Genomic DNA, 11,019 nt, shown 5'->3' with positions numbered 1-11,019 from the left:
GCTGTTGCCACCAGTTCTTATTGCAGATTGGATGCTGCTTTAAATGTGAAAAAAAAATGAATAAAACAGTTGTTTTAAAAAGCTATATAAAGAAGAAAAAAAAATAAAAATAAAAACCTGAATGAAAAGCTAAAGCTGAATTTATAAGCCTTGTTGCATATGAGCCAAAAGTGCAAAAAGCTCCATATAATAAATTAACCTGCCACTCATATAAATATAAATATATATAAATATATTAAAATCAGACTGTTCTACAAAATTGTGTATTTGTATTTTTGTGTACGTACAATTTTCTGCTAAGCAGAAGGAGGATGTAGTATAGGATGTGAGAGAATTTTTTTTAATCAAATTTCTTTTGCTACTTATTTTTCTTAACATTCATCTCTCTGTCTCTGTCTTCTCTATGTATGACACAGTTTTTGAAAAAGCTGCAGTCTCTCTCTTCTTCCCCCTGTTCCTCTTAAACCCCTCCTCCCCAAAATGGTCCATTGCCAGGGTATACGCTGCCACTAGTTTTGCAGAGATATAGAAACTCTCAAAAGTTTGAGAACTCACTGCTTTTAGCAATGTCAACATGTGCTTTGTTGGGACTTGGCATAGTTGCTTCCAAAGTTGTTGAATCTTGTCAGTGAATTTCTATTTCCCTGAAGCAACTTGGCACTTGGCTAAAGTTGGTCAAGGCTTTCGGCGGTCTTTGGTTTGAGATCCCAAATATCTTTGTGAAGGCATTCCGTCAAGGAAAAAAAATCATTGTCAATCAGACAGGCTTTAGATTCCTAAGCACGAGCCCAGGAATTGAGGGCAAAGGCATTTAGCCACGTTGAAATTATTACTCAATTGAAAACTGAAAGGCCAGACTAGTGTAGCCATGATTTGAACAAAAGTAGGATGGTCTTAAATGCCCAAAGTATCTTGTGCATATTTTTATTCCAATCCTATAACCATTCTATTAAAAAAATAAAAGAGCAAATAATCTAAATAGGAAGATTAAAAAAAATTGTAGAGTGATGAGAGAAAAAAATTAGGATTATCTCATATCTGATTAATATTTCTCAGTTTTCATATTTCTTCCCTCTTTGGAAGGATATTAGTGGAACTGCCACTTAACTTTATCAGTTAATTTAATCTGTCAAGGGATTTATTTCTTCTTTGAAAAGTGCAAGCCAAGTTCCCACAAACCTGCATCTGTCCTCTTTGCCTCTAAAGTATATTTGACTTTCAGAATGGTTATTAACCTCACAGTCTTGGTTGATATAAATACAACTTGGTCAGGCTAGAGACCCAGGCTGGTGTTCCACTGAAATCTCCAAAACGGGCTACGATGAAATACAAAATAGAAAATGCAAGAGGCTTACTACTCTTTAGAAAAACCGTGGGAGCATTGACAACTATCCTGTTCTTACCTCGTTGTATGAGAACATGCAGGATGTTAAATTCCAAAACATTTTTCCAGTGTAACTTTCGTTGAGAATTTTTTTCCCTCAACTTAAAAAAAGTTATGTATAAGCTCTTATTTAACGCTATGAGAGCCTTTTGTACATTGAAATGTCCTTGACTGATTTCCCATTTAGTTTCCCAGGGTTCTTCCTTTGCAGGTGGAAACCTTTTCTCTCCTTTTAAAGCTACATGCCTCATACTGTTGACCCTTACCATTTCTTCCAGGGGTGAGAGAGACACTACATCTTTCTAAGTAGGGCTCATATTTATACCAGTGTGTACTGACTGTGGAAGAAGTCCTTGTTTCTGTATGTGAATGGGGAAAGAAACAAGTGCTCTATTGTATTGATTAAAAACTAGCTTAAAAAACAAATGAGTCCTGTATCATTGTATCTCCTATTCTGGATTATTAGTGCCTTTTTGGACAGTAGACTGTTCTGTAATTAAATTGTAGTATAACTGCTTTTTTGTACAGTTTTGTTTTAATAAACTTTTTTTAATTTGTGTTTATTTTAGTATTGTACCTACTAGAAAATTAAAATGTATAACTGAAAAAAAACAACCCTGCTTTGATGTCATTTTTTCCCCAAAACGCTCTGCTTTTATACATGGTAAAACACAAAGTCACACGAAGAAGATTTTCTTCTAGCTAGAGCCTGGTTGGCCACCTCTTTGGCAGAATACATGGGTCTACAGTATTCAGTTAGTTGTTTGTTTATTATAAGGTTTTAGATATCAATCATTTCTATGGGAAACCAGATCAAAAAAGATAAAGATTGCTATATGATGGGGAGCCCAAACATGGGATAGACAGGATTTCGGCAATTTGCAGAAGGTGAAGAGGTAGCTGTAAGCTTTAGTTGCTTTAAGAACGTTTATAGTCAACCTTCTCTATCCTAGTCCCATAGCCAGAAGTCATGGCTAGTCCCGCTTGCAGGTTGTTAGAAGCTGCCCTAGATTCACCATACAAAAAGAAGTATGGTGCAAACATGTAGGAAAGCTACTTTATATTGTATGAGACAGTTGCTCCATCTTGTCAGCATCAAAAGTATTTATGGAGAACTGCAGAATGGAGCCTTAGATCCCCTGTGTTGTGAGAGATTATGATGACATGTATTATACTGTTACTCTTAGCAAATGCAACTGGTTTATAAACTTTTAAGGAGATATGTTCAGTAGTTTGACAAAATGTAGGACGAAGTAGAGGGGAAAACTCCAGATATTACCCCCCTGAAAGGGATTTTTTAAAAATAATAATCAATATGGAATTGATGCTTTTTTAACATAAAGATGGAATTGGTCCTTCAGACTTGCCTTTGTAGCTAGGACTGGGAAATAATAATTTCAATACTATTTTTTATATAAAGAAGTTGGATGTAGAGAAGAGATGTAGGGTAGAAATCCTGGAAATATCAGGCTATTTTTACATACATACATAGCGTACGTACGTACATACATACATACATACATCAGTGGTGGGTTGCTACTGGTTTGCCCCGGTTCGGGCGAACCAGTAGCGGCAGCAGGAGGCTCCGCCCACCTGCCCAGACATCATCAAAAACACTCTGCGCATGCACAGAACCAATAGCAAACCGGTAGCGCCAGGATTTGAAGCCCACTACTGACATACATACATATTGAAAATCATGCTTGAATTAACAGTTTGGCATAATGAAATAACTCACTAAAGAATTAGTTTGAGTCCTGCAGAGACAAGGTCTTGCAAATTATTTCAATATTAACTAGCTTAAAAATGGAGATATAAACTTCCTAGATTTTTGACAATGGTCAGGTTATTAATTAAACTAATTTAGGAGAGATTGGATAAGAGAGGAGACCCTCTAAACCTGGAGTCTCCAACCTTGGCAACTTTAAGACTTGTGGACTTCAACTCCCAGCAAAGCTGGCTGAGGAATTCTGGGAGTTGAAGTTCACAAAGTTGCCAAGGTTGGAGACCTCTGCTCTAAACATTCAGCACCTGTTTACTCCTTCTAGCTTACCGGACATAGCTCTCAAAACTAAGCAAAGCAAACTGACATTTCATTAAAACAAGAACAAAACATATGAAGGGTGAATAGCATGGTGACTTTTTTTTTGTGCAAGTACAATACACATTACACATATTTTTAGTATAGAAGTTAGTGAAGTGGTTAAAAGTTTTCTTGTCAGATTAATGGCATGACACATGAGCTTTAAAGAAATGTATTACGTACTGAAAGTTGGAAAGAAGTCCTAACAGACAGAATGCGCAACACGGCATGAACACACAATCAGCGATTTATCAGGACACCATTAGGATTTCTGGTGGTCACTTCCCTAAATTTTGATATTTATGTGGCAATTATCAGGCAAAAAAACCCCTACGTTGACTTTAAACTGCTAATACCAGGCTTACATTATTTGTTGTATGTATCCCATCTTTATTATTTTTATAAGGTGGCAAATATACTTAATACTCCTATTCTACTCTACTCTACTCTACTCTACTCTACTCTACTCTACTCTACTCTACTCTAGCCACTAAACCAAATGGCAATGCCCTCCGTGACTAGAGCAGCTTCATTAAGAAAACCATATTTGCAAGGAATGGAGGGTTATTTAGCTTACAAAAATGGCAGAGGAAGTTGTACGGGGCAAAAGTTCGTAGTGTGATGCACATGTTTATATGTATAGCTGTAAATATATAGCTGTAAGTTATTTAACCTAAGCTATGTTCAGTCCAGCAGAATGTGTATTCTTTTTAGAACGAGTTATGCAGTTTGTATATCATTAGAAAATGGCTGGGGCTCCAATCAGTAAAACCTACAAATTCATTTGAGGAAAAATAATATACGAAAACCACCATTCCACAGCACCATAAAATGAGCACCACAGCTCAATCTGGCATGATGAGGGAATATAGTTTCATCTATCTTGAAAAATATAATAATTATTGTTAGTTGCAAAGTCGTGTCCAACCGATAACAAACAATATAATTATAATTATATCTACCTTGTGCTATAGGGTACATTTTTAATCTCTCAGTAGGAAAGAAAAAAGTAAGCAGGGGGTTTTTTTGTGTACACACACACAGAGGACCTTAAGGTAAACTTTGCAAAGAAAGAAAAATAGTGCAAAATCTGTTCACTTTGTAGAACACGTGCTGGACAATATAATTGCATTTCTCTTTTAAGCAAACAGAGACCTGGACTATGTATTGTATGAATCTTTCATTCCAATCTAGTTAAACCAACAATTCTGCATTAGTCGACTAAGAAAAGAAGGGTGAAAAAGTGGAACGAGGCTTGACAGAAGGAAAGTATTTTATTTAGGTAACATTTGTCACAGATATGGTACAATATTACAAGTTTAGTATATAATACAAGAGAGAGCATTACAAACTTTACACTTCATTACAAGAATCTTTGGATTTTAGCATCTTTTAAAAAGGTACAACCAACAATACTTCTGGAAAACCAGTCTCAACATTTGTTCTTTATATACAGGTTCCCAACATTTACAAAATGACAAATCAACAGACAAGAAACAGCTTCTCAAAAACAGGAAGTTAGTGTCCAGGCAATGAAATGCTTTGAATAGCCTAGTGGGTAGAGTTGCTTGGAAGGTGATCTTGTTCTCCAAATACAAGCTCATCTTCTATTCGTACAGTAGGTCTTTCAGGATACCTTAACTGTGAACATTAAGTTATGTTAGATGGACAGTGATGAGAGTCATGAGAGGCCCTGCGAATACTGTCATGCCGAATAGCTTTCCATGTGGCTTTTGGCCTCATCTCTGTAAAAATGACTTTAAAATTCTGATACAAAATAATATTAGTTTATCCCACTTTTCTGCCCAAAAGAAAGGCATTGTGACACTGAAAAGGAACTGTGTAAGAACTGTAAAGAGATGTTGCATCTGCCATGAAGAGTCTCAATTTTCAAGCAGAATCTACAGACAGGATGATGCCTTTGAATCATGCAGGCTCCTATATTCCATGGAGTGCCAATTGTCATTATTAAACATTGCCTAGCATGTTGCAATGGGTGCAACATATAAGTCAGCACCAATCAAGATTATGAAGAGTGATATAAAAGGAAGACTTATGTAGAAGAGAATTATATAATTTTTGCATTGATTAATTTAAATTCCATTTAAATTACTTCAATTACTTGAAGTAAGTAACAAGCAGCCTGTTAGATAAAGATCTGGTAGAAGTTTCCATTGGCACCAAGTGAACTTTGGGGATAAATGGGAGTTTGAACCTAGATCCTAAGAACTTTTAAGTGACAATGCCATACTATCTCAACGTAAGAGTTTTGTACATTGTCAGGGCAATTTACAAACAGAGCCATTCATTATCCTAGTTTCACTATAAGGAACTGCTCCAACTACATGGCTGATCTACTAATGTTGCTCATCACATGATATGGTCAATTTCCAATTCTGACATATTACAGACAAGACTGAAATAACACAGCCTCTCTATGAAGGCTGCATGGTGCACATGCTCATCATGCACATTTTTCACCACTTTCTAATCTTCAAATCTCTTCCACAAAGGTATGAACTTTGACAAAGGAAGATGATGGCAACCAAAACATTCAGAATGGGATACTGAACCATACACACTGAAAAAAACCAAGCTTGCAGTATAAATCAATTGCCAGTGAGATATGTGGGAGGGGTAATGGTCAACCAGCTTTTGAACTAAGGCACCATGGTGTGGCCTGGCTAAAATGAAACAGCTGTAGCTATTGGAATTACATGTCATTTCTTGCAAGGCAGTCTTACAGATGCCTATCACAACCATCACAACATTGTTTTGCTTAAAATTGTTGGATGCAAATCATGTGCAAAAGGAATGCAGCAGTAAATCAATTAGATAACATTTTAGAAATATTTTAATGTTTAAGACAGACTTCTTAGTTGCAGAGAAGACTGGTGGTTTGAGTAGAGCACTTCAGAAAGCTTTTGCTTTAGAAGTTAATGGACGGAAACAAAAGGAATATTCTTTTCTAAGCAGAACCTCAACAATATTTCAAAACCCATTTGAACAAGGCAATTGCCTTTGTTAACACAGCTTCCTGATTACTCAAGCTGGGGAAACCTCTTCAGCTTATTCCACCAGAGCCATCCCTGCTCTATTTGCTTTAAGAACAGAAATAGAGCTTAATTGGGGAAGGAGGAGGGAGAGAGAAGAATTTTACTATTGGAAAAGGCTCTGTCCTGTAAAGTTCACTTTTCCAGTCCAGAAAACCAGTGGGAATCTCTTTACCCCCTCAGTATGCTTTTAAATCAACACTTTCTTATTTCCTCTTCCTTCACTATTTTTTCAAATAATCCTTGAAAGCTATTCTGCATTGTAGATAGTGTAGCTTGGTTGCTGAATAAAATACAGATTACATTGTTGGGAGAAGAAGTAGACTCAGCACTAGAGATGGAGAGAGAGAGAGAGAGGAGGTAGAGAGATTATAATGAACCCAAATTTACAAGTATCTAAATCAGGGTTTCTAAAACTGCATCCCATGGAAGGCTAGAGTTTTGTGAAAACTTGATAGGTTTATGTGAGAGTCTAAGGGCAAAAATAAAAAGGTTCACTCACATGCAGCCAGTTTTCTATCACTGGAATGCTCTCTTGATAAGGATCCTGGGATTTTTAATTTTTTTAAAAAACCAATAAGATCTGTAATGTGGACTCAAAACATTTGAAAATCACAGCCCTAAAGAAACTCTAAATTGTCCACAGTCTGTCAGCATTTCTTGTGAGGCTAGCTCTGTTTTCCTTTAGGTGTCAAACTCACGTTGTCAAGGCAGCATCACATGACATATTGGGACATTTTCCCCCTTCACTAAACTGGGTGTGGGTGTGGCCAGCACGTGTCACATCTGGCCTACGGGACAGGAGTTTGACAGCCCTGCTTTAGGATAAAGTGCATGTAAAAAACTTAGAAAAGGCCTGCACATCAAAAAAAAATAATCATCTTTTTCTTCTTTCTTTCTGCATTTTTATCTTTTTTCTTTCTTTTTCTTGTCTACCTTTTCTGCTTTTTATTTTTATTAGTTGATGTTAATTTTTATGTCCTTTGTAAAACTTCTAATAAAATAAATTATTTAAAAAATTAAAATTCAACAGTAGGTAACTAAACAGAAAGTAGTCGTCCAAGTTGTAGTTGTAAGCAGGACAGTGGTGGACCATTTTTCTAGTGTTTGTCATCCACCTAATAAAACTATCTTGAAGGAGGGCAGAAATCTAAGAATATTATTAGTGCATTGATTTTAACAAGGCTTCAATATAATTTCATCCTGCCTGGATTGGCAGGAAGATTTTTTTTTAAAAAAAAATGATTTTTGTTTTGTTGGAAAGAAAGACCTCTTGAAATCATGTAAATGTTCTACACGCATAAAATATTCCAATTCCATATACACAAAGCAAGCAAGAAAATGAAGGCGCTCTGGAAACTGCGAAGCGCTGCTGCCAGTTTCCTCATTCTCCTTAGCTGCAGCTTTAATTGTATAACAGTTTTCTTCAGTTAGAAAATCAAATTAGTACAGAAGGAAGTCATTTAAGATGTAATAGTTAGATCAATTTCCTTAAGCTCACCAGTACAAAGAGAGTCTATTAGCAGCATATGGAAGGAGGATATAAAAATATAGGTCATGAGAATTTATAGGCTGCTAAGCAAACCCTTAGACCAGGGGTGTCAAACTTGATTTAATTGAGAGCCACATTAGGGTTGTTTTTTAACTTGGCGGGAGAGGGGGGCAGAGTGGGTGTGGCCAGGGTGGGTGTGACTAACTTGACATCACTTGTGTCGGGGTGGGGGGCTGTGCTGGCCTAAGTGCTCTGCCAGCAAAAACGGGCTCCCGAGCTCTGTTTCCAGCTGGGATGGCCTCCTGCAACCCTCTGTCAGCAAAAATGGAGCTCAGACCAGTCCTTCACTGTTTCTAGGGCAACCCTGCAGGCCATATCTAAGCACCTCGTGAGCCAGATCCAGTCCCCGGGCCTTGAGTTTGACACCCCTGCCTTAGACATTCCAGCAGTTCTCCTTCTCAGTCTCCGATATCTTTTGGTGGCTAGCTACATCCGAGGAGCCGAAAGATTTTTCCTCTCATTGGCATCATTTAGGTGTGTCTGCCATTGCCTAATGTTCTCCATAAAATCCCTCTGCTCAATTTCCAACCATTTTACTTTGGACATTTCTGCAGTCTTTCACAGGAGCATTGGAAGCCAGATTATCCGAGGCCAAACCCCTGGCCCATGTAACACAGCTTCCTGGCAATTGTTCTCCCGAGTGTTTGTTGAGCAAGGACCTTTCTCAGCACTCTCTGTAGCTCGGTTCAATCTGGAACCTCCTGCAGGCAAAGCATCTGATTCACCCCTGAGCTATTTGCCCTCATTTTAAAAATAGCTAAACCTCATTCTATCTGGGCAACAAAGCTAATTTCATCTCCCTGTTTGGGACTTTTCCAAAAGAGATTTTCAAGCCATGGAGAAGCCACTGCTGGCTGAAAGTTCTGCAGATAAGATCCAATTGCACCCATGGAAATGACGCGCAGCATTCAAGTTGTGACCTCAAAATCCTGCAGGCATATATAACGTATATTCATTTTGAATTCACCCCCTCTTCTTCCATAGGAGGAAGACAGCGTGAGTATATGGAAAGAAGCGGATTACCGTGAACCGTGTGTGTTTCTGTGCAACAGTAGGCAGTGGGTTGATTGTAAGTCGCAAGGGATTCCCTACGCTTCTCTTTAAAAAGAAAACAATAAATAACAAATAAATAATATAGCTCTAGCAACATGGACAAGCATAGTTTAGTCAGGGTTATCACTGGTGAAAATCCAGATCATAAGGAAGGCCCACCCTACCTCTAGGGCTTTGAATTCCCTCTTTGCATTATGTTACTTAAAACAAAGGCGAAGAATGCCCAATGCCGAGGTTTACTTTATAAATACAACAGCACTGAAGGGAATGCTGAAAATAATAATACTAATAATACCTTTAACAACATGAAACAACAACATCTCCCTACCCAAGGTCCTTGGGAAGGACATGATTGGTTGATTAAAAAAAAAGCCAAATCCAATCAAAACATCTGGCTGACTCTGCAGTCAACCATAATAATAAATCACTAGAAGAGGGGAAAAAAGCAAAGCCTTATGGAAAAGGTCAGATATGTTAGACCAGGGGTCTCCATCCTTGGCAACTTTAAGACCCTAAGACTGGGTCTTAAAGTTGCCAAGGTTGGAGACCCCTGTGTTAGACTGTAATCTAACACATTGAGAATTAAAAATTGGGAATTAAAAAAAAGAAAAGAAAAGCAACATGCATGTAGGCTAATCTCCAATCGCCATTCGAGTAGAATAAGAGACAATATTTTCCACTGATATCAACAAGAACAGTTTAAAGATCATAAGAAGACAGGCACTTTTTCCAATAGGCTGTGATCTGCCAAATTCTATGATTCTCAATGGTTTACTGTGGTTTAATGATGAGCCTTGGAAGGACAATGTTTTGATAGTAAGCAGCATTTGGCAGTCTTTCTAGAAAATAAGCCCTGCCAACATCTCTTATAGAAGACTTCCTTTGAACGGCCGGGGAATGAAAGGAGAGATTTGGAAGAACACACTGGGAAAGGTCACCATTTGCATCAAGAGTCTCATTGTTACTCCATCATGACAAAGGTCAACAAATTTCAGTAAGAGAAATTGAGAGTACGCATATACTCTGACACAAATCAACCATCTCCTCCAACTGGCTTAGTAGTGCAAAGAAAGGCCATTCAGGAAGGAAGGAAGGAAGGAAGGAAGGAAGGAAGGAAGGAAGGAAGGAAGGAAGGAAGAAAGGAAGGGTCAGCTTCACACAGTAGTGTTGCGAGCCAGGTAGACATGACCATTGGGAAACGCTCTCAAGTAGCCCATGATTTCCTGTTTTCTGTGTTCTTTTTACTTTTCTCGGTCTGTGGAACTGATCCTCCTTCTGTCTTGGCTAAAGCAGTCAAAGAAGCCAAATTGGAGGCTGAGCCTGAGAACGTGCCACTCCGCCGGTGCTCAGTTGCGGTCCCAGTTGTGGCCTGTAGTTTCATTCCAGCACTCCGGCGCCTTGCAGAGCCTGTAGCTCTTTTGACTCGACTTGGCTTCACCAGGAGCCCATAGCCTGGATTGCATTTGAAGTACTGCCGGCCTCCAATTGAGCCATCGTTCTTCCCTTTGAGATAAAGAGATTTTCTTTGAAAAGGGTTGTTTCATTAAATTGTGAAATAAATGCATCTGGCTAAGGATACTACATGTTGCCCAATGACATAGCACCCCATGGTAGCATTTGGCTACACATCAGCACACAGGAGACTTTCCTAGTGGATCTGTGTGTTATTTCCTCTACCGCCAATAATATTTCCTGGGTTCCATAAAAATTACATAGGAAAGTAAGCCTCTCCTTCCTGCTAACTGAGGTGGTAGTTGCACAAATTAATTCAGAGTAATGATACAGTCTTATAATAAACATTTTACTTTCTATGGCATATTTTCAGCATATATTATCAAGACTTTCATCATTATATGGAAGCTCAGAAATAGAGGCAGATGTCCCTGTCCTTTGG

The 11,019-nt window shown here is 38.1% G+C and overlaps 1 protein-coding gene across 2 annotated transcripts in view; it reads right to left on the bottom strand.

The window, feature by feature from the left end:
* Positions 1–4,722: 4,722 nt before the first annotated feature.
* KIF13B (kinesin family member 13B) overlaps positions 4,723–11,019 on the bottom strand; it is a 147,755-nt gene continuing 141,458 nt past the window's right edge. For both annotated transcript variants that reach the window (XM_060693089.2, XM_060693090.2), the window contains one exon: positions 4,723–10,628. In XM_060693089.2, coding sequence (XP_060549072.2) covers positions 10,330–10,628 — 299 coding nt within the window. In that variant the 3' untranslated portion in view covers positions 4,723–10,329. The remainder of the gene's footprint in view (positions 10,629–11,019) is intronic.

This window comes from Pantherophis guttatus, chromosome 1 (genome assembly GCF_059756535.1).
Source record: "Pantherophis guttatus breed Tessera chromosome 1, ASM5975653v1, whole genome shotgun sequence".
Classification (NCBI taxonomy): Eukaryota; Metazoa; Chordata; class Lepidosauria; order Squamata; family Colubridae; genus Pantherophis; species Pantherophis guttatus.
The sequence above is the reverse complement of the archived record's forward strand: the minus strand, read 5'-3'. Positions and strand labels throughout refer to the sequence as shown.